Source organism: Asparagus officinalis, chromosome 4 (genome assembly GCF_001876935.1).
Source record: "Asparagus officinalis chromosome 4, Aspof.V1, whole genome shotgun sequence".
NCBI classification, from domain to species: domain Eukaryota; kingdom Viridiplantae; phylum Streptophyta; class Magnoliopsida; order Asparagales; family Asparagaceae; genus Asparagus; species Asparagus officinalis.
The window spans coordinates 49,280,825-49,305,040 of record NC_033797.1 but is presented as its reverse complement, the minus strand read 5'-3'; the positions used below and the strand labels follow the sequence as shown (position 1 = coordinate 49,305,040).

General features: G+C 38.3%; 1 protein-coding gene across 9 annotated transcripts; it reads left to right on the top strand.

Annotated features, from left to right (window-relative positions):
- Positions 1-24,216, top strand: LOC109837416 (54S ribosomal protein L19, mitochondrial-like). 9 transcript variants are annotated; one of them, XR_002246269.1, is made up of 4 exons: positions 1-167; positions 10,810-11,290; positions 19,902-19,956; positions 23,870-24,216. XR_002246269.1 is itself a non-coding variant. In XM_020405651.1 (3 exons), the coding sequence occupies exon 2, from the start codon at positions 10,815-10,817 to the stop codon at positions 11,277-11,279; it is 465 nt and encodes a 154-aa protein (XP_020261240.1). In that variant the 5' UTR covers positions 1-167; positions 10,810-10,814; the 3' UTR covers positions 11,280-11,290; positions 23,870-24,216. The 9 variants fall into 9 exon arrangements, 5 of the variants coding, with proteins under 5 accessions (XP_020261240.1, XP_020261241.1, XP_020261239.1 ...); XR_002246270.1 differs by lacking the exon at positions 23,870-24,216 and adding an exon at positions 22,697-22,711; XR_002246267.1 differs by lacking the exon at positions 23,870-24,216 and adding an exon at positions 21,169-21,207.

Sequence of the window (24,216 nt, the reverse complement as noted above, 5' to 3'; positions counted from 1 at the left end):
CCCTGCTCTCTTTTCTCTCTCACGCGTACCTCGTCTCTCTCCCTCCATTTCCGCTCTCTGAACCAAAAAAAAAAAAATAAAAGCCCAGATCATCTCGACCATCCATCATCGGCTCGTCCCCCGTCCCATCTCCGGCCAGCGGCACTCCATCTCCGGATCTATTGAAGGTAAATTGTTCTTATTTTTCACTTTTTTAATTTTATTCACTATTTTGTAACCTTATTCACTGTTTCTTAAATTTTGCCTTTGTTTTTAACATTTCACTACTCAGTTATTTCTTTAGGGCCTGTTCGTTTGTTTTCTAAAAACCAAGAAATGGAAATGGAAATGGTGAAAATCTCAAAACTCACCATTTCCTCCATTTCCATCCCTAAAACTCACCCACAACATCCAATAAAATATTATTTTTATCCAACAACTCATCCACATCATCTAATAAAATATGATTTTCATCTAACCACTCATCCATCACATCTAATAAAATATTATTTTCATCTAACAACTCATCCATCACATCTAATAAAATATTATTTTCATCCAAACATCACTCAACTCATCTCTTCTCATCATTTCAAATCACTCACATCATCCAATAAAATATTATAACAATTCACCTCATCTCATTAACATTTCATTTCTTCATTTTCATCCCAAAAAGTTATGAAAACACTTTTCTTAATCTTTCTTCACATCACCCAATAATACAATGACAACTCATCTCATCTCATTTCATTTCTTATTTTTAAGAATGAACCGAACAAAAGAAAACAAGAAACTACAGGAAATAGGTTTCTTATAATTCATTTCCTTATTTTTTTCCGCCAACCGAACACTCCAAAACTAGTTTTCTTAAAAAATCACAAACATCATCCAATAATAAGGTGACAACTAACATCATTTCAATTTCATTTCTTTGATTTCCTTCTTTTTTAGCCAACCAAACACTCCAAAAACAATTCTTCATTTTAATAGTTTTCCATTTCTTTGATTTCCCTCTTTTTTTTAGGCAAACGAACAGGCCCTTAGTCCAAATGTATGATTATTATAGTTAAGGTTGTTCAACTTTAGCTTTAGCTCACTGTTAGTTTTAACATTATTTTTTTAGGACGCTGTTAAAGTTGCTGTTTAGTTCATTTTGCAGTTTTCTATGAATCTGATTCATGTTTTCATCAATTATTATAATTATTTAATTTAACAAATTGTCAAACGCCTCGGTGTCTTGGTGCTAGGCCCCGGCTCAAAGGCCTTGTTCGCCTACTGCTTTCTGTTACATTGGCAGATACAGATATAAGTTTCTATTACTGGAAAAAAAAACCTGTATTCGTATGTGAAGAGATGACTAGTTAACAAATAATATATGATAAATTGACATATCAGATCCGTTTGCTCAACAAGAAATCTATATTTAAAAAGAGGATGAGGGTTTTGAGGGGGGGGGGGAATCTGATATTGTCAGATTTCCTAATTCACATTCGTTCAAACAAACAGCCTATTTGGAGACACTTATATTGTTTGGAGACACTTACATGGGAAAAGAACCAAACAACCCCTATGTAAAGAAACCCAAGTTTTGGGTTTTCCAAACTTTTTCAATAAATAGATTGTTTGGGTTTGTTTCATACATAAAACATGATGGGAAACCAATGTATACACTTTTCTTGTGTTTGTTGGCATCAAAAAAGGGGGAAAACTTTTAATGATTAGGCGTTTCCCACTTTTCTTGTGTATGGTTGCTATTAAAATGTGTAGGAAAAAGTATATATGGTAACCATGGTAAGTTTACCACCCAGTAAAGAAAAATTTGTTTGTGGTCGTTAATGGAGGTAATCTTACCAAAAATAAAAGTACAAATATAACATGAAAAACCAGTAAATAGCTGAATTCATCATAAATATCTATTGACATAGAAAATTAGACGAAACATGTAATAATATGATTATTTTAACTATTATGAACTACGTCTCTGATTTGACATGAAAAATACCTGTTTGACGGGAAAAAATCACACGCAATCTGTAATAACATGATTATTCATAATTTATAAATACGCACCTGAATTTTCTTATGACTGTAAAAACCTATAGTCAACCTGCTTAGTCATAAATATTTATGTGACATGAAAATTTGCATCAAACTTGGAAAAACCATACATATAGATAACTAGGGACTGTACTATAAGAAACAAAACCAGTTAGTTTCAAAACCATGAGCGCTACAAAACTATTGGCAAAATCAGCAGAAAATTTACTGATCCAAATTAATATTGTTAGATTCAACATCCAACTACCAAGTAAATGTACTATTCCATACACATCTATAAAACGCAATGTTTGCATACAAAATATTAACCAGGAAAAAATATGAGTAAGAAAAGTAAAGATATTGGTGATTCTTCATCTGCACCATCATCAAAGGTAAGAATATTTAAATTTTCTATGATTAAAATAGAGTTGTATATATTAAAATGTCAATTTACTATATTTTTTATCAGCGTGGAAGGATTAGTAAACCTAAACGAACATTTGAAGAATGGATTGCCTATACGGATGCAGATCGAGAGCAAGATGAGATGTGGGATTTCATGAAATTAGCAGAAATTATGCTAAGGGCTAATGCTGTAAAAGTTATAGACGGAAGTTAAAAGTGTCCTTACTGCAAAGATATACCCAACATGTACTGGAACAAAAATCAACTCCTAACACATGCACATGATGTTAGTTACAATAAAACTGCTGACAATCTGAGTAAGGATTGTATTGGAGAGCATCGTGGACTAGAAATCTATTTATAATCGTTAAAATGAAAGCAATGACATGTACTACTTTGCTATTATCATGTACTACTATGCTATTTTATGCATGTTTAATTTGAATGAACTTCATGTCTAAAAAATTATGTGGAAATATTTGTTGATATCACATAAAATATACCAACCACATGTTTATGAATTCTATAGCTGAGGGCTCAGAACTTAGTCAGTATCATTATTATTAGCCATCCAATACAATATCAATAAACATTACAGATTGCTAATCTCAGAATATTTAACAATCATTATAGTCTAAAAGTAAGAAGGTCGCAAACTAAAACTCATGACATAACAATATTTTCATTAATAACCCACAGTAGTAGCCATCCAATACAACGTAAATACATTGTAGGTTGCTTACATACAATTTTTTTAGTTTTCATGTATATGATGACTTATAAAGTTCCTGCAAACACAAGTTCAATGTAAAATTAGTATTCTATAATCATCACATAATGTTGGTAAATATGCACATGAAACCATAGGTTTATAGTTGAAGCACAACTAAAATCAAAGTCATATAAATAATTACTACCTATTACAATAATATGTTCCATCATCATAATATTCCACATGCACATAAAATAACATCAACATATAGTACAAAATCAAATGAAACTTTTCTAAATTAAGCAAGACTTGTCTTGCACCAAAAGTAAGTGGATTTAACAAGTATGTTAGAAGTGAGAATCACAAAATACCACATGAGTCCATATTCATATTGTTCTTCAACCCTCATTATTAAGGAAGACATTAATCATATCTTTTTGACTAACCAAAGATATGCCCATAGAAAGTCTTGATTCATTCTCGCTCAAAAAGAGATGACGGTAATACGCATCTAGCTTATCAATACTAAAGTCTTGTGAATGAGTATATAAGACCGTAGATAGCTTCTCGGTCCAATGCATATTAGCACACTTTTTATATTTGCGCTAAATACATTTATCTTATCCACCAAGTTTTGCATGAGCTTATTATCTAGATTAGTCCTACGAGCATTTTCCTTGGAAGAGCATGATTTTGCCTTAGAGGTTGATGAGGCGGGTGCTTCCTTAGGCAGAGGAGTGTCCTCATCATCTGAAGCGTGCACTTGAGGGGATTGAGAGGTAGGCAAAGGTGAGTCACAATCATCTGTGTCCTCATCATCTGAAGCGTGCACTTGAGGGGATTGAGAGGTAGGCAAAGGTGAGTCACAATCATCTTCAAGGTTGATGGATTCACTACGACTAAACTTTTTGTTAATGTCGTGTGCAAAGTCCCTTCTAGTGTGATCATCCCCGCTGATTAGTGCAAAACCATCATAATGCTCTAAGGGTCTATTAACATACTGCTTAATGTTAGATTTTCTAAAGCCGTTGTCTTGAAAAGTATATGTGAATTAATTGTTTGTAAATGAGAGAATGAGAAAAGTAGACAACAAAAATGCAACAATAGGTTTATTTACCTCAATCCACATATTCAAACACTTCGGATCCATGATGACAGTCTTGGTGCTATCATCCCATCCGGCACCACTAAGATTACGATAAGTTTTCATAACACGGAATCTTGTACGTAAAGTTTTGATGCGGTTCATGACGTTCTCTCACTTAAATAGTGTTAAACTTATCGTTTATATGTTTAGCAGCCATACGATACGTGGTTCTCTTAACGGTTTTGTCGGGTTTGTAACACTTTCTTATCAAGTCAGCAAGTAATAAAATGAGCTCATCGTCATAACGGGAATCCCAAAATAAATGTTTGCTCACTCATGAACCGCCGACCTCACTATCATTTTTCTTTGTTGTGTTCTTCCTCTTCTTTTTTGGGTTTGGTGAGGTTGCTTCTCCTACTTCTATGACCACCCATTTAGAACCTGACTCGGGAGTTGAGCCATAACCACTAATGGGAGAAAGTTACAATCCAATAATATTAGGGTTATGAAATTGTGGAGGCAAATTATGAGAACTTAGCATATTTGTAAATGATTCCGATTGGTGGTGCATCGGGAAGTAATTGTCATCATGGAATGACATGTTGAGAAATGCATGAGGTGGTTGTCCAAAGAATGACTGCTGAAATAAAATATACCCACTACTACCTTGATGTCTTAATATGCACTGATGGTAAATCTTTTATGGCGTATTTCCTATTCAAACTAAAGATAAATCCTACACAAGGTAACTTTTGATAATTTGATATAAGGGGGTGTTTGGTTCGTAAAAAAGAGGCCCGAAACTCATTTCCCTCTCCTGACACAGTGTCCACCTCGGGCATTTCACTTTCCTTCGTTTCTTTGTGTGTGTTGGGTTCGCAGAGCGATCTAGGGTTTGCAGCGGCAGAAAACACATCTACCTCAGCCAAATAGCTCGTCGCGATTTCCTTCAAAAACGAGCGGAAAACTCACGAAAACCCTTCTCTTGTGTCCTTTTGTTAGATCTACAATATTTTTGGGATATCTCTTGGTTGGCTAGGGTTACCGCCAAGTTCCGCCATTTCTTCTCTCTATCTACAAATGCTGGGGCTTGATGTCCGATTTGTGCTGATTGCTTCTGATTTTGGGAAAACACCGTGTTTCCTCAAATCTCTGTTGATTTTTAATCGGATTTTTGCTGGATCTCGTAAAAAGAGGATTTTGTTGAATTTTGGGGAAATCTCTGTCTGATTTGTGCTGATTGCTTCTGATTTTGGGGAAATCACTGTCTTTCTTAGGGGATTTCATCGGATTTTTGCTTGATTTGTTGATATTTGACAATTACAGGTATAATTTTGCCATTTTTAACATTTTTGGGATTATTACTCAATTGAACAGATAATTATTATGACTTTCTTAGGGTATAATTTGCTTGTAAAACTGGTAACATGATTTGGTGAAAATCGGCAGATTTTGGTATGATTGGGCCAAAGATTGAATCTGCATTTTGGTTTATTCTTTTGACTGCCTTAAAATCTCACCAATTTGTAAAACTTGAGACAAATGGGTGATCAAGTCTAAATCCTCACATAATTAGTTGTAAAATCTCACCAATTTGTAAAACTTGAGACAAATGGGTGATCAAGTCTAAATCCTCACATAATTAGTTGTCTGATTATTTCTATACATGATTAAAAATTCAAATGGGTGATCAAGTCTAAATCCTCACATAATTAGTTGTCTGATTATTTCTATACATGATTAAAAATTTGATTAAAGCCCCAATGCATCATCATGTAACTAGTATTTATTTTAGTTTTAATTTTGTATGATTTGAGGTAGTGAAACGATAATAGTAGGATTATAATTTTGTTTGGTGTTTTTTGCTATTTCTTAATTATGAGTTTGTGAATGATATTTGAACTGCTTGGTTTGTTAAAAATGAGTAAATTGACATTATTTATTTCTAATTTGATTACCTCTGTATGATCTATTTCCATGGAAGCCATAAATCATGGTTGGTTGTGGTGACTAGTTACTACGTATTATAATTTAGATTTTACTATTTATATCTATTTGTCGTACTTGCTAGCCATATTACTTATTTCAATTTGGTGTTTGTATCATAGATGGATGGTGATGAGGATTGTACGGATGAACAAAGTGTTGTTAACATAATTCAAGGGGTTGCATTATATGTATTTATTATAATATTTACATTCATAAGGAGAATCCAAGGTAATTATATTGTATCTAACTTTCTCTATTGAATTAGTAATGACTGATAACATATCATTAAGTGGGAGAGATAATTATACAGGCAAGGGAGTAGTTCTATCTCAACATTCACCACCTCAACCTCCTCAGTCTATGCATCAAGGCGGTAGTGGGTATTTTTCATTTCAGCAGTCATTCTTTGCACAATCACATCATGCATTTTTTAACATGTCATTCCATGATGGCAATTAGTTCCCGATGCACCACCAACTAGGGTCATTTACAAACATACTAAATTCTCCTAATTTGCCTCCATAATTTTATAGCCCTAATATTAGTGGATTACAACTTTCTCCCACTAATGATTATGGCTCAACTCTCGAGTCAGGTTCTAAACGGGTGATCATAGAAGTAGGGGAAGCAACCTCACCAAACCCAAAGAAGAAGAGGAAGAACACAACAAAGAAAAATGATAGTGAGGCTAGCGGTTCATGAGTGAGCAAACATTTATTTTGGGATTCCCGTTATGACGATGAGCTCATTTCATTACTTGCCGACTTGATAAAAAAGTGTTACAAACCCGACAAAACCTTTAATAGAATCACTTATTGTATGGCTGGTAAACATATAAACGATAAGTTTAACACTATATTTAAGTGAGAGAATGTCATGAACTGTATCAAAACTTTACGTACAAGATTCTGTGCTATGAAAACTTATTGTAATCTTAGTAGTGCCGGATGGGATGATAGCACCAAGACTGTCATCATGGATCCGGAGTGTTTGGATATGTGGATTGGGGTAAATAAACCTATTGTTGCATTTTCATTATCTACTTTTCTCATTCTCTCATTTACAAATAATTAATTCACATATACTTTTCAGAACAAGGGTTTTAGAAAATCTAACCTTAAGCAGTATGTCAATAGACACTTAGAGCATTATGATGATCTTGCACTCATCATCGGGGATGATCAAGCTAGAGGGGACTTTGCACACGACATTAACAAAAAGTTTAGTCGTAGCGAGTCCATCAACCTTAGAGATGATTGTGACTCACCTTTGCCTACCTCTCAATCCCCTCAAGTGCACGCTTCAGATGATGAGGACACTCCTCTGCCTAAGGAAGCACCCGCCTCATCAACATCTAAGACAAAATCATGCTCTTCCAAGGAAAAAGCTCGTAGAACTAATCTAGATAATGAGCTCATGCAAAACTTGGTGGATAAACTAAATGTATTTAGCGCAAATATGAAGTGTGCTAATATGCATTGGATCGAGAAGTTATCCACGGTCTTATATACTCATTCACAAGACTTTAGTATTGATAAGCTAGATTCATATTACCGTCATCTCTTTTTGAGCGAGAATGAATCAAGACTTTTTATGGGCATATCTTCGATTAGTTAAAAAGATATGATTAATGCCTTCCTCGGTAATGAGGGTTGAAGAACAATATGAATATGGGCTCATGTGGTATTTTGTGATTCTCACTTCTAACATACTTGTTAAATCCACTTACTTTTGGTGCAAGACAAGTCTTGCTTAATTTAGGGAAGTTTCATTTGATTTTGTACTATATGTTGATGTTATTTTATGTGCATGTGGAATATTATGATGGTGGAACATATTATTGTAATAGGTATTAATTATTTATATGACTTTGATTTTAGTTGTGCTTCAACTATAAACCTATGGTTCCATGTGCATATTTACCAACATTATGTGATGATTGTAGAATACTAATTTTACATTGAACTTGTGTTTACATGAACTTTATAAGTCACCATATACATGAAAACTAAAAAAAATTGCATGTAAGCAACCTATAATGTATCTACGTTGTATTGGATGGCTATTGCTGTGGGTTATTAATGAAAATGTTGTTATGTCATGAGTTTGTGACTTTTTTACTTTTAGGCTACAATGATTGTCAAATATTCCGAGATTAGTAACATGCAATATTTATTGATATTTCATTAGATGTCTAACAATGATGATATTGACTAAGTTTTGAGCCATCAGCAATAGAATTCATAAACATGTGGCTGATATATTTTATGTGATATCAACAAATATTTTCACATGATTTTTTAGTCATGAAGTTCATTCAAATTAAAACATGCAAAATAGCATAGTAGTACATTATAATAGCTAAGTAGTACATGTCATTGCTTTCTTTTTAGCGATTGTAAATAGATTTCTAGTCCACGATGCTCTCCAATACAATCCTTACTCAGATTGCCAATAGTTTCATTGTAACCAACATGTGCATGTGTTAAGAGTTGATTTTTGCTCCACTACATGTTGGGTGTATCTTTGCAGTAAAGATACTTTAAATTTTCGTTTCCGTCTATAACTTTTACAACATTAGCTCTTAGCATAATTTCTGCTAATTTCATGATATCCCACATCTCATCTTACTCTCGATCTGCATCCATATAGGCAATCCATTCTTCAAAGGTTCGTTTAGGTTTACTAATCTTTCCTCGCTGATAAAAAATATAGTAAATTGACATTTTACAATAAACATCTCTATTTTAATCATAGAATTTTTAAATATTCTAATCTTTGATGATGATGCAGATGAAGATTCACCAATATCTTTATTTTTCTTACTCATATTTTTTCCTAGTTAACATTTTGTATGCAAACATTGCGTTTTATAGATGTATATGGAATGGTGCATTTACTTGGTAGTTGGATGCGTGGTTTTAAATATCGGCCGATAATCCGATATTATCGCCGAGTTATCGGATTTGGGAGCTTTCCGCTAGGATAAGTAGGATTTTTAATCGGTTATCGTTTTTTGAGGTTTATCGGCGATAACGGTACTTATCGGCCGATAAGTAGGCTCTAAATATCGGCTTTATCGGCCGATAAGTAGGATTTGGGAGCTTTTACTTTCTTTTGGATTTGCTCTTTGAATGCTTACAAATTATGAACTATTTGTTGCTTTTGGAACTTGGTTGATTGGTGATTAGCTTATGTTTGTTTATGGATATTGATAATGGCTCATCTATTCCTTTATACAAATAGAAGGATCAGAGATTCACTGTTCATGCTACAGTAAATGATACAGTAGCATTTACTGTAGCATTATTAGTGTAGTTAATAATTAATTAAAAATGTTACTGTAGCACATGGGTATACTGTAACATTCAAAAGGTACTGTAGCAGAGCGGGATACTGTAGCACCTTCAAAAATTCAAATCATGCATATTAAAAAGCGGGATTACTGTAGCAAAAAAATTATCGTGCAAAGCACGGACCGCAAACTAGTAACTACTAAATATCAACTTAGTAAGTTAGTTTATGAATCTCATGATTAAACAATAATTATATAGATGCGTAGATGGTTCTTCATTCTTAATGTTATCTTATTATTTGCTAGTTTATTATTCCATTTTGACTAACATTATATTATTTTTTAAGCTTATGTTTGTTTATTATTTGCTAGTATATTACTCCGATAAATACTATTTATCCCCGATATATCCCCGATTTTCGCTATCCGATAAGAATTTTGACCGTCCGATAAATTCCCGATAACCGACATTTAAAACCTTGGTTGGATGTTGAATCTAACAATATTAATTTGGATCAGTAAATTTTTTGCTAATTTTGCCAATGGTTTTGTAGCGCTCATGGTTTTGAAACCTAATTGGTTTTGTTTCTTGTAGTACAGTCCCTAGTTATCTACATGTATGGTTTTTCTAGGTTTGATGTAATTTTCCATGTCACATAAATATTTATGACTAAGCAGGTTGATTATAGGTTTTACAAGGCTCATAAGAAATTTTCGTTAATTCAGGTGCGTATTTCATAAAATTAATGAATAATCATGTTATTATAGGTTTCGTGTGATTTTTTCCTGTCAAACCGGTATTTTTCTTGTCAAATCAGGTACATAGTTCATAACAGTTAAAATAATCATGTTATTACATGTTTTGTCTGATTTTTTTTATGTCAATCAGATATTTATGATAAATTCGGCTACTTACTGGTTTTTCATGTTATATTTGCACTTTTATATTTGGTAAGATTACCTCCATTAACGATCACAAACAAATTTGTCTTTACTGAGTGGTAAACTTACCATGGTTACCATATACACTTTTCTTAATACCAACCAAACATAAGAAAAGTGGGAAATGTCTAATCACTAAAAGTTTTTCCCTTTTTTTGATGCCAACCAAACACAAGAAAAATGTATACATTGGTTTCCCATCATGTTTTATGTGTGAAACAAATCCAAATAATCTATTTCTTGGAAAAGTTTGGAAAACCCAAATTTTGGGTTTCTTTACATAGAATTGTATTTCCCAATACATGAGAAACGAACCAAACAGCCCCTAATTTCGTTAACTTTGTTTTGTTCTTGCAGAGATCATGTCAATCTTGAAAGACGTTGCAATTCGTCGCCCTGTCTCGGCCACAATCCGGCTCACTGTCCCAGCTGGAGCTGCTCGACCAGCCCCACCAGTGGGACCCGCCCTCGGTCAGTATCGTCTAAACCTAATGGCATTTTGCAAGGATTTCAACGCCAGGACTCAGAAGTACAAGCCTGATGCACCAATGGCAGTCACGATCACAGCGTTCAAAGACAACACTTTTGAGTTCACCGTCAAGTCTCCTTCAGTCACTTGGTATCTTAAAAAAGCTGCTGGAATTGAGTCAGGAAGCACTCGGCCTGGTCACATTGTTGTATCCAGTATAACTCTTAAGCATGTTTATGAGATTGCGAAGCTGAAGCAAACTGACCCAGGTAGTCAGCACATGTCGATTGAGGCTATATGCAAGTCTATTATTGGTACTGCCAATAGCATGGGTATTCAAGTCGTGAAAGAGCTTTGAATCGTATCACCGTGAGTGTTTTTTTGATTAAATTTTATCATCGGAATTTTTAATTGTTCTACTTTTGTGTGTACTTGCCAGATTGCTGCCTCATATTTTAGTGTAACTTGTGTCAGTATGCATCTGTATGCTCATCTATCTGCAAGTGGGGAAAATTATTTTTGTCATGTCATTGTGAAACCTTAATGATGTGGTCACTGTGTGCTTAACATTGTCATAATCAGTGATTGTACCATGGTTTTTGTGGATGTCAGATGTTATTTTTACTAGTGATGCGAAGTTTACTTCTGAAGTTCATTTTTTTCCTATAAATGATATAAGTTTCAAAGAGACTATAAAATTAAGAAGGATAGTCTGCTACAAGTATTTGGTCTGATCGAAAAGCTTTAACTGAAGGCATAGATTTGAGGAACTACATTTAATTTCTCATGTTAGCTGTACTAGATATTTGATTGATTGTTTCATTTCAAGCAATGAGAAATATTCCCATTTTGCTAGGAAACAAGAAAATGTGTTCACTAGTTTCCCTCTGTTTCATGATCTGTACTTAGATGATTATGCAGATGTACTAGTTTCTTAAAGCTATTGAATTTCATGGTAGCTTTGTATAATTAGATCTAAAAGTTGTTTCAATCTGAAAGCACAGGAGCAATTGAACCAAAGGTCCGTCAAAATTGTGGGGTTTGGATAGCATGTCAAAACTATAGTCCTAGTGAATTATGCTTGGAGTCTTAACTTGTGGTGTTTTGGGGAAAGATTTGAAGAAGCTGAACAATACTGTTGAAAATTGTTTATCATCAGACAGGAAGTAGATAACGTTGTTTGGTAGTTTTTTAATTTGGAAATTTTTAACAAACGATTCTATTTGTACTAATAGAAGCATATATGCAACCTCCATCTCTTTGAATAACAGTTTCTTTTTCTCAAAAGATGATCAAAACATTAGAATACCAGTTTAGTGATGACTAACTACACTATTCTAAATATTCTTTTCGTAGGGTGTTCTCTGTATTCTTTTTGTAAGTCTTCTTCATGGATTTATTAAAACTTACATGCAGCCAAACATCATTAGTTGGTAGTTACTAATCATAAGAGTATTGAGTGCCATGATATTGCTAGATGACAGATATCAGAGCATCTTTAGGTTGTTGCTGTAACACTTAAATATGGACTCACAGTTTCAGTGCGCATATGAAGTATTTCATTTCAAATGCTATAATTGGCCCAATTCTATTGTTTAAATTCGAAAGACTTTGAAAATTGAATATTGGCCCGTATCCATTAACATTTTAAAGTCATAATAGACCGAGAATTCTAAATAGGACAAATTTTGAAAACCAACCCCTTTCCAAACTTATTCATCAAAAACGACATATTTGAAGCTTATTTGCCAAAAGTGACCCAGTTGGCTGAAACTGGTTGTAACTAGGTTGTTTTTGGTGTAAAAAATACCAAACTTCACGGGACTTTAAGTCCCGTGAAGTTTTTACATAACAAAACTTCACGGAGCTTGAAGTCCCGTAAAGTTTGGTCTTTTTTTGCTGAAACTGGATCACTTTTGACAAATTAGTTTCAAAGAGGTCGGTTTTCACAATTATTTTTGAAAATGGGTTGCTTTTCAAAAATTGTCCTTCTAAATATATCATGTCATTTACAATTCCGCTTGTTTCTTCTCTCGACCCTAACACACACCCTCCCCCTGCTCTTAATCGCTCTCTCTCCAGTCCACCAAATGTGATACCCCACCGACATTCCCAAAAAATATTAGTCCCACGTCGGTGAGAATGAGGGAATTTAAAGGGTTTATATGGTGAAGCTAAATACTCAAGTGTAACATCGGCTAGTCGATTTTAGCAGTGGTTTGAGCCAAATAGTACATTACACTCGGTGGGTCCCACAACTTGCACGCGCCAACAGGCCCGCGGACCTGGGGCGTGACAAATGGTATCAGAGCAGTTGTCAGCCGGAAGTGTGGAGTTAAGTGCTATGCGGGGCTAAGTGCTACACCATGTGGATGCGGTGTGAACCACCCCTAGAGCCCGTAGGAGCCACCTCTAGAGTCCACATCGCCTGACGATGATACTGGGATATGCTAATTGTCATGCCGCAACGAAGACGTCGCCTTTGTAAGGTGGGGTAAATGTGATATCCCACCGACATTCCCAAAAAAATATTAGTCCCGCTGATACGAGTCGCCGTGCGAGCACTCTTGATCGCGGAATTATCAAGAGTGGGTAAAGAAGAAAACGACAGAAGAACACAAGAGTTGAATTAGGGCGAAGGAAAATACCTTCTCTAGATTATGAGAATCAATTGGATTTTTACAAATCTCTCTCTCACAATCTCTCTAGATCAAAGAACAACCTCCCTGATCTCTTTTATGATTACAAACTGAGTTCTAAACCCTAGACAAGTCGTGTTTCTATTTATACTAAACAGAAATCCCAACTGGAGCAGGAAACAGACCCAGGCCCGTAACCGCTACGCGGTCGACCGCAGTGCCCAAGGCGGTCGACCGGTCAGAACGTCGAAATCTGGGAAATCGATTACAGGGTTTTCCGGTCGACCGCAGCGCCACCTTCGGTCGACCGCTCTCAGTCCCGAGACATAGTCTGGGTCTGTGCACTAATCGGTCGACCGCCGCGACCAAGCCGGTCGACCGGTCAGAGCCCAACTGTAATTCCTGCAGTTTTGACGAATCCTTCGACTTCGTTGCTTCCAATGGCCTCTTCCACGACTCCTCTACTCTATTCTCAAGATACCATGAGAATCATCTATCCTCAAGCTCCCATGAGGATCGCTAAGCTCCCGAAGAGAAGATACACCCGTATGAAGATACACCCGTATCATGGGTCCCCCCTTTAGGAACTTGAAGTCCCATTCAAGTTAGAACTTCAGCTGAGGGAACTCGCGAGCCCCTCCTTCTCTGTTGAACCACTTGGCCTTGCTAGGGACCTGACCTTGACGTCCAATGAGAAACGACTCATTCGTCCCCCGTCTCGTCGTGGTCGTCTTCCGTTCCAAAATGTAATCTTCCTTCAGTGGCTCCTCTCTATCAAACCACAAGTCCTCAACATGCGGTAAGATCAACTTGTCATCACCTTCATCATCCAATAACGGAGGCTCAAACAACTTCAAGTACTCGGCATTGATCACCGAATACATGCCTAAGTAAGGTGGCAAATCTAAACGAAAAGCGTTGTCGCCAATCTGATCGATAATCCGAAACGGACCATAACGAATAGGCTTCAACTTCTTCCCTTCTCCTTTGAGCCTCTCCTTACTCAATTTTAGCCATACCATATCGCCTTTACTAAAGTTACAAGGAACCCGATGCTGGTCATGCTTCGCCTTGTACTTAGCTTGTGATTTCTTCAATTGAGCTTCAACCGTGGCATGAATGTTTGCAATCTTCTCGAGAAATCGCTGAGCACGTTGTCTTTCACTCCCTTCCTTGCCGTCCACTGTGGCTTCACTTGAAAACACAAGATCGAACGGGCTCGGCGGTAAAAATCCATAACAAGTCTCAAACGGTGACTTCCCTGAAGATCCATGAATCGCCCGATTGAAAGCAAACTGCAAATATGGTAAACTCTCATCCCAAGTCTTAGGATGCCTAGAATTATACCCCCGCAACATGTGCACCATAGTCCGGTTGACTACCTCCGTTTGTCCGTCTGTTTGTGGATGAAAGGCCGTGCTCTTCTTCAATTTAGTGTCCATCAAACTCCATAAAGAATCCCAAAAATGTCCGAGAAAACGGCTATCCCGATCCGAAATAATCGAACTCGGCAACCCAAAGTGCTTCCACACATGTTCAAAGAACAATTGTGCTGATAATTGTGCTGCACCCGCTCCCGTCACGGTCTTCTTACAAGGAATCAATATCACCATCTTGCTGAATCGGTCCACCACAACGTACAAATAGTCATGCCCGCGCTTCGTAGTTGGCAACCCTCCTAGAAAATCCATAGAAATGCTCTCCCACGGCCTAGAAGGAACCGGTAATGGTAGGTACAATCCCCTCTTTCTGTTAGAAGGCTTCGAAATACAGCATAACTTACACCCTCCAACATACTTGGTCACATCATCAAGCATCCGTGGCCAAAACACATGTCGCCGTAGATTGAGAAGCGTTTTCTGAATGCCAAAATGCCCTTGCACACGCGAGGTGTGCGCTTCCCGAATCCACTGCAACCTATCACCATCTTCCGGAATGCATAGTGATGTCCCACGATACAACAAGCCATCTTCTCCAAGTGCATACTCCCCCCTTCGACCAGCCTTCGCCTGCTCAAACACACTACCGAAGTCCCTACTAGATGCATACAGCTGTACATATTCCAAAGGAACCAAGGGCTGAATACGCGTCGCCACCAACAACGACCTTATCGGTGGGCGAGATAACATATCGGCCAACTTGTTCGTCGCCCCCTTCTTGTACCTAATAATGATGTTGAAAGCCATCAAATAGGACATCCACTTCATGTGTCGTGCCTGCTGTAGCTTTGTCTGGGCATGTAAGAACTCCAACGGCTTATGATCCGAATGCACGACCACCTCCTTCCCTAACAAGTACACCCTCCAATGCTTAATTGCTTGATATAGTGCATAGAACTCCTTGTCGTAGGTTGGGTAGTTCGCAACAGCACCCGAAAACTTCTCAGAATAGTATTCCACCGGTTTCCCATCCTGAATCAACACCGCGCCCATCGCATAATTAGACGCGTCGGTCTCTACCTCGAAAGTCCGCTGCAAATTCGGCAACGCCAACACCGGTGCCTCCGAGATCTTCCTTTTTAGCAACTGAAAGGCCTCCTCATGCGTCCTTCCCCACTCAAACTGAACTTTAGCCTTTGTGAGGCCATGTAACGGTGCCGCATAAGTCGAAAAATGTCGAATGAACTTGCGCAAATACTGGCAAGCCCCCATGAAGCTCCTCACCTCAGTCACTGTCTTCGGCGTCGGCCACTTTGTGATCACCTCCACCTTGCCTGGATCTATCCTCCGCTGGCCCTTCCCTACGATGAAGCCGAGATACCCAACTCGGCCTTTCCCGAACTCGCACTTTTTCCCGTTGAGCTTCAGCTGTCCGTCCTGCAACACTTCAAATACCTTCTCAACATGAACGAGATGCTCCTCCCAAGTCCTGCTGTACACCAAGATATCATCAAGGTAAACTATCACAAAATCCTCTATAAAGGGTCACAACAAATCATTCATAAGCCTCATAAAGGTAGCCGGAGCATTGCACAATCCAAACGGCATCACCAACCACTCGAACAGGCCTTGTTTGGTCTTGAACGCAGTCTTCCAGGTGTCTTCCTCCCGAATCCTCACCTGATGGTAACCAGACTTCAAATCCAGCTTCGTGAAAAACCTCGCTCCCTCCAACTGGTCCATAAGATCATCGATCCGCGGTAATGGGTAGCGATGAACGCAGTCTTCCAGGTGTCTTCCTCCCGAATCCTCACCTGATGGTAACCAGACTTCAAATCCAGCTCCGTGAAAAACCTCGCTCCCTCCAACTGGTCCATAAGATCATCGTTCCGCGGTAATGGGTAACGATTCTTGATGGTAATCTTGTTGAGTGCCCGATAATCTACGCACATGCGCCAGCCTCCATCCTTTTTGAGCACCAACAACACTGGTGATCCACAAGGCGAACAACTCGGCACAATCACTCCCGTCTCCAAGAGCTCCTGAACTTGCTTCTTGATCTCCTCGGACTCCAGTACTGATGTGCGGTATAGGCCTATGTTAGGTAAGGAACTCTCCCCGGTCAACATAATCTCATGCTCTACACCTCTACGCGGTGGTAGCCCCGTGATCTCCGAAAATAAGTCCGCATACTTGGCCTTTAACCTTTCAAGATCTCCCTCCTGAAGCTTGCTCAAGGTGGACAAGCACATCCTACTCAGCTGTTCTTCATACGGCCGAATGAACAATAAAACGAACTTCCTGCCCGCGTTCACCAACCTCTTAGCCTGAGTTACTGTCACCAAGCTCGTCTCCTGTGGAAGAGATGCCGAACGAAAAATGAATTGCTCGCCATTCTTGGTGAACGTATACTTTTGGGCTCGCCGATCATATACTGCGTATCTATCCCACAAATAAGGGTTGTCCAAAATAAATTGGCAAATATCCAACGGAACCACGTCGCATGTGACCTCGTCAATATACGACTCGTGGAGTGCAAATCTGAATGAACACTGGTTCACCACACTCAATCCCGCCTCCTTCTGAATCCACCCTAATGGATAGGGCTTCGGATGCTTCACCGTCTTCAATCCCAGCTTCTGTACTAATGCCTCAGATATCAGATTTTTCTGACTTCCTGGATCTACAATAGCATCCACTAAGCTGGTCTTGACCTGCAATTTTAGAACAAAGAGCTGCTCCCTCGGGTCGTCATCTTCTTTGGTGGCCTGTTTTCCCGCCATAAGGTTGAGACTGCTATTGGGTTCGGTCATCCCGGGAACCTCCTTCGAACCCTGTGCTATTACGTACGCCTTCTTCTCCTCCTTCTTCTTCAACCCTTTTGGCTTCAGATGAGGATACTTATCCCAGCAACGATCAGCCACATGTCCTGTCTGCTTGCAGTGATTACATGTCAATCCTGCTTTCCCCGAGTCAACCTTCTTCTTCTCATCCTTAGACTGAGGGCCACCCGTCTTGCTCCCCGATGGTTTGGAATCCCCCTTTGTCTCGTTGCCCTTCTTCTGCCGGCCCTCAATGGCAATGGCCTTCACACTCGCCTCCGCGATTGTCTCCACTGAAAACAGCTTCATCTCCTTCCGGATATAATCATTCAGACCCGTCATGTACTTCATGAAGGTGGGGTACTCGGACGTTGCGATGTTTAGGACCATCGTCTGTTGCTGGAACTCCGTCGTGTACTCTTGAACGGTCTGATTAAACTTCTGACGTAAGTCGTACCACTTGTACCAACGCTCCTCAAGGAACCCCACTGGATAGAACTGTTTCCGTAGTAGCTCCTTGAACTTGTTCCACGACGCCGCTTTCTTCTCCTGTTTACAATAGGATTTCCACCACGTCAAAGCGTGCCCGGAAAGCTTCAATGTCGCGAACACTATCTTCTCCTTGGACGAATATCCGTAGAGAGTGAAGTACATCTCCATACGTTCGATCCAATCATCAAGCTTCTCCACGTTGATACTCCCATCATAAACAGGAATCTCAACCTTGAAGTCAATCTTCAGATTTTGGTAATTGTTCTTACCCCTTTGATGTCCAGCAGTCTTGACAATCTCAGTCTCCCCCTCTGAATCAGATTCCTCGTGTTCCTCGTCGGATTCGACGAGTTTCTTCTTGCCCTTCGAAGAAGATTCCTCCTTTTTGTCACCTCCGTTGATTAGACCCACGAGTTGGGTAAGAGTCGTCCCGATCGTCTCAATCTGTCTCTCCATGGCATCAAGTCTCGCTGAATTATCTGCTTCAGTCATCTTCTCCTTCCTTAATTTCTGGACTCCCTCCAAAGAAATAAGGATCTCGCCAAGCTTCTTGTACTGTGAGCGAGTAAGGACCATACACAGGTTCCCCCTTCACAGGATCTAGGTGCTCTGATACCAACTTGATACGAGTTGCCGTGCGAGCACTCTTGATCGCGGAATTATCAAGAGTGGGTAAAGAAGAAGAACGACAGAAGAACACAAGAGTTGAATTAGGGCGAAGGAAAATACCTTCTCTAGATTATGAGAATCAATTGGATTTTACAAATCTCTCTCTCACAATCTCTCTAGATCAAAGAACAACCTCCCTGATCTCTTTTCTGATTACAAACTGAGTTCTAAACCCTAGAAAAGTCGTGTTTCTATTTATACTAAACAGAAATCCCAACTGGAGCAGGAAACAGACCCAGGCCCGGATCCGCGACGCGGTCGACCGCAGTGCCCAAGTCGGTCGACCGGTCAGAACGACGAAATCTGGAAAATCGATTACAGGGTTCTCCGGTCGACCGCAGTGCCACCATCGGTCGACCGATCTCAGTCCCGAGACACAGTTGGGGTCCGTGCACGATGCGGTCGACCGCCGTGACCACGCCGGTCGAGCCAAATAGCATGTTACACTCGGTGGGTCACATGACTTGCACGCGCCAATGGGCCCAGGCCTGAGGCGTGACACCAAAATCCTAACTCCTAGAATCCAACTGGCGGCGACGACGACGACGATGATCCAACCGGCGATGACGACGATCACCGATGACGGCTTGCAAGCCCTAATCTCACCTCCGACAATGACGAAAATCATCGACAACGGTGAGATCCTCGCGATCCTCTATCTCTAGTTCCACCGTCCCCTAGATCCTAGATTCAAACTTTGTTCTCTCGATTGATTTCTCTACCGAGCTCCCTCTCAATCCCCCTCCACTTCCGCCGAAACCCTAACCCTAGAACAAAATTGAGATTTTGGGGTTCGAGCTTTCACCTTTTTATTTCTTCTTCTATATACCAACTTTGGTTCGATTGGTAATGGATATCTTTATCTGTATGCGTGAAAGATGATGCCTTTTTCTGAATTAATTTCTTTGTTGTTCTATATTTTTTTTACCAGGATTCATAAATTAGTATAATTCTCTTTTTGCAATTTATTTTTTTGCAGATTTTACACTTGTTGAAGGGACACACTTAGTATTACAGTGAATTGCTCAGACCAAGTAAGAATTAGATCGCTTGTTCTATTTTAATAGAGTAGGAAGATAGTTAGCTCATGTATGAGCATTGCCTCAATTTTCCATGGTCTCTGGATTAAGCTTATGAATTATTTAGAGAATGTTGATCTATATCAGTTGTTTTTTTGTTGTTTTTTTGTTGTGTTTTTCGGTGGATAGTTTATTGTAATATAACCTTTTCAATTAATTGACATGTTAATATCATTGAACACGGGTGTTGGGTAGGTTTCGGATGGGTACTGTATTAGTCGCACTGTTGTTGAGGTTATGTTGAAATTTTCACTGGAAAAAGTTCGATTATAGACAAATTGCCTTAAACATGGAAATGAGGAGCAACAATAGTCAAATATAGACTAATTTTTATTGTCAATCATGGCATAGGCTTCATTATATTATTCACTTGACGATTATATGTTCATGAGTGATCATCATCTCTCATATTCTTTAGTAGGAGCTAAGTATATATGCGTACCAAAAGCATAGGATTTATTTATATTATTACTGTTCCTTTGAGTCTAGGTCCTTGTCTAGGCCTGAACGTGGAACCTTTTACTACCAATGTGGAACCTTAGTGATGAGCTGCTAGTCGGAGCTCACATGGAGGATGCTATTCTAATGTTCTCAGTTGACTTCTTAAAGCCTCTTTAGGTACAAATTGCATATCAACATGGAAATGAGGATGCTATTCTAATGCTCACCTTTGAATTTCAGAGTAATTCTATAGGAACCACCTTTGAAATTTCAATTTACTCAACCCAAATAATAATGTAGGAATTTTCTTTAACAAGGCGTGTCATAGATTAAAAGAAAATTGTAATAGAGAAGCTTCTAGAGGTCCAGATAGACAGAATTACATATATTAAACAGCATCATCAATTTCACTGTCGACTGTGTTCGGGATGATACAGTTTTATATGTTTCCATTAACCCCCATTAATGTAATGATTACAGATTAATATAAATTAGCTAACTCAGACTCCTATTCTAATCATAACACAGCTGTACCCTCGTCTTCACCTTTGTCTTTTGCCAAGCAAAAGTGAGCCTGTACTATTTCTTCGAGGGTCTGTTGGACCATCCTTCACCCTCACCCAAATGCATCTCGACACATGTACACACTTAATGGCTACTCCAAGCGTGAAGCTTTAGCAAGCAAGATTTTATTCTCACGGTATTTTTCATATAAACACCCTCCAGACGTACATCAACACAAACTACTTCAGTGGAGATTTCAATGAAGGCCCCTTTGCTTCTAGTGTTGTTGTTCTTTGTGGTGTTGGCCCTGTCCAGCGCACAGGAGCCCAGCCTGGCTCCTTCTCCGCCTATGGTTGTTGTTCTTTGTGGTGTTGGCCCTGTCCAGCGCACAGGAGCCCAGCCTGGCTCCTTCTCCGCCTATGGTGAGCGGGGCGTCGGGGATCGTTCCGGTCCAGCGCACAGGAGCCCAGCCTGGCTCCTTCTCCGCCTATGGTGAGCGGGGCGTCGGGGATCGTTCCGGATGATGTTGCTTTTGTTTTGATCTCTGCGGTGTCTTTCTTTGCTCTTTTTGCTCATTGAGGACTTGGTAGATTGGACCAAGTATTGTGAGGTATGTTGAATATCTACAACACATGTTCATAAATCTTATGGTTCTTTGCTAACTCTGGTGCCTTCTACTACACAAGTTTCTTGAGTTCCTGTTTCTTTTTATGTGTTTGTAGTGTTGGGAGGCCACCTTTTGGGATATAAGATTTATTAGCTATTGTAGTAAAGTCTAAGCATGCACTTCTCAGTGAGAGGTTGTTTCTTTTTTGTTAATTTCCCCCCCTTCTTGTTTTCCTCTAATCCCAAGAAACCGTTAAGGGTAATGTTACATAAGTTCTGAAAAACATGTGTCTCAGGGAGTAAACCAAGTTCTTTTCTCTGTCATAGGAATTATTAACTAGTTAAGTATCCCCATATGCATAAGCATAAGAACAATCGATTATTTAGTGCACTTAAGACATTTAGGCGTATTTAAACATACTATTGCTAGTTGTGGTTCATAGATTGAGTACATTTTGATGCTATACCATGCAGTTGCTTAGTCAGTTTCCAAGTATTAGTAGAATAGTGGAGCCTTGGAGGATACTCTTTTGCATTCAGATGTTTTCTTTCCATATTTTGGCTTTGACTAAGCGAGTTCTTGCTCCTTTTAGGTTGGGGATCAGAACCACTGGTTGCCAACACTAATGAATACTTTTTTTTTTCATGTTAATTTGTTTTTACTGTGCAAAATGTTTTTTGAAACTATTTTACTTAGGCATGCTCCTGACGTTCCTAAGTAGAAACCTTCATCTGCTGGGACCGGCCTGATATTTATTCCTCAGTCATACATTATTTGCTAATTAAATAGGAGTTTTATTTTATTTTATTAACCGTTGATTGCTTTGCGTTATCTTAGCTTAAATCTTTGCGTCTTTTGCAGTGCTATTAGATTTCATTGTGTGAGAAATCAGAAAGATCTCCGTTAAATCTTAACTCTATGGATACGCCTAGTGCAGTGTTCAACGGAGCATATCATGCATATATGATCTACACAAACCTGGAAGCTTCATACTTAAAATCAATTTAAACTTGTGAATGCATTATGAGGGTGACTGATAATTTAAGACTATTGCAACAAATTTTGTAGAAAGCGTCGTAACATCATTATAACTCTGCATTTATTTGATATTTGATTTTATATTTCTTTTAACTTCTTTTACAGCATACTCATGCTAGTTGGATTGAGGGTCAGGACTAGCTAGCGCTTGGAGTTACTTACTATTAAGAGTTAGGTTAGACGACTAGTTTTGAAAAAAAAACTAGATTTTGATTTTGTAAGCCTACTAAATTAGGTTTGTGATCCAGATGAATTCTTTTCATAGTGCGAAAGTCCTTTCATGAGAAGGAAGAGTGGGTGCAAGATTGTTTATCCAAACTACTACAAAACTTTGTGTGTTCCTTAGTTGGTTGCGTTTGTGATATTTATATCGCTTTATATCATCTATTGCTTTTATTTGCTATATTTTGCTGCATATTCTGCGTTTAGATGAAAAAGGTCACAATCCTATTCACTTCGCTCTAGCCTTGCATCGTAGATCTATCATCTCTATCATACATAAGAGTGATCTCAACCCCTATGTCAAGGAACCAAAACAAAAAAGTCCAACACCTATTTAATGAGGTAATGGTCCAGGAGGATCTTCTATTCCAGTAAGGAGACTGAAATTGAAATTGCAGCGCCTTATAGAGTCCTATTATGATTAAGAGTGTGAGTCTTGTTACGACTAGGAATCTGAGTCTTATTTATATTAGGAGTAAAAGTCCTATTGTAATAAGGGAGTATAAGTTCTATTATAACTAGAGTATTGTATCATATTAGAACTAGGAGCATGACTCGTTTTTGTATTAGGAGTACAAGTTCTATTGTAATTAGAGTATGAGTCCTTTTATAACTAGGAGTATTTAGTCCTTTTTGTAGTAAGAGTATAAGTCCTATTGTCAGCTTGAAATATTGAATTCTATTATGAATTAAAGTCTATATCATCTGAATTACATAAAGTCCTATCTTTATTAGGAGTATATAATTACAGATTTAGAAGGAGTCCTACTTGATTAGGAGTTGTAGTCCTATTCTTATTGGGTGTTGTTTAAATAGAAAATTTGCAAGAGAATTTTATTTAAATAGCAAGTCCTATTCATATAGTGACTTTAATTAGAGTATTATCTAGATTTGAGATCTCTATTTAAAAATATGATTCTAGTTTGTAAATCAATTTAGTTGATAAGCAATATAATAAAATCTTAGGAGTAGAGCATTGCTTTCTCTGCCACAAAAATCTATCTTTGTATTTTTATTCTTGCAGTTGTAATTCTCTTCTATCTCCCTTTTGCTCAGGTCTATACATTAGGTTGATCAATTGGTATTAGAGCAAATAAGATCCTACTGCGAGGGTTTACTATGCATGGTCGCAACTCGACAAAGATCATATGACATGGGAGCTAGATCAAATAAAGAGCTCAAGTTACAATAGCAAAAAATACCTCAACAAATGGCAGAATACGATTTTGCATCACGGATGGCTAGGATGGAGATACACATGGATTCTTTAATGACCGTGACGGAAAGGTGGTGTTTTAGGTTTCTTCAAACCCTTCTTCTTCTAAACAAAACACAAAAGATTCTACAAGAGATGCTAGATCGGCAAAATTAAACAAAGCAGTAGTTTTAGATGATGAATATAA

What these genes read in the sequence shown, in the direction of transcription:
- LOC109837416 (XM_020405651.1), top strand. Translation starts at nt 10,815, where the DNA reads ATGTCAATCTTGAAAGACGTTGCAATTCGTCGCCCTGTCTCGGCCACA.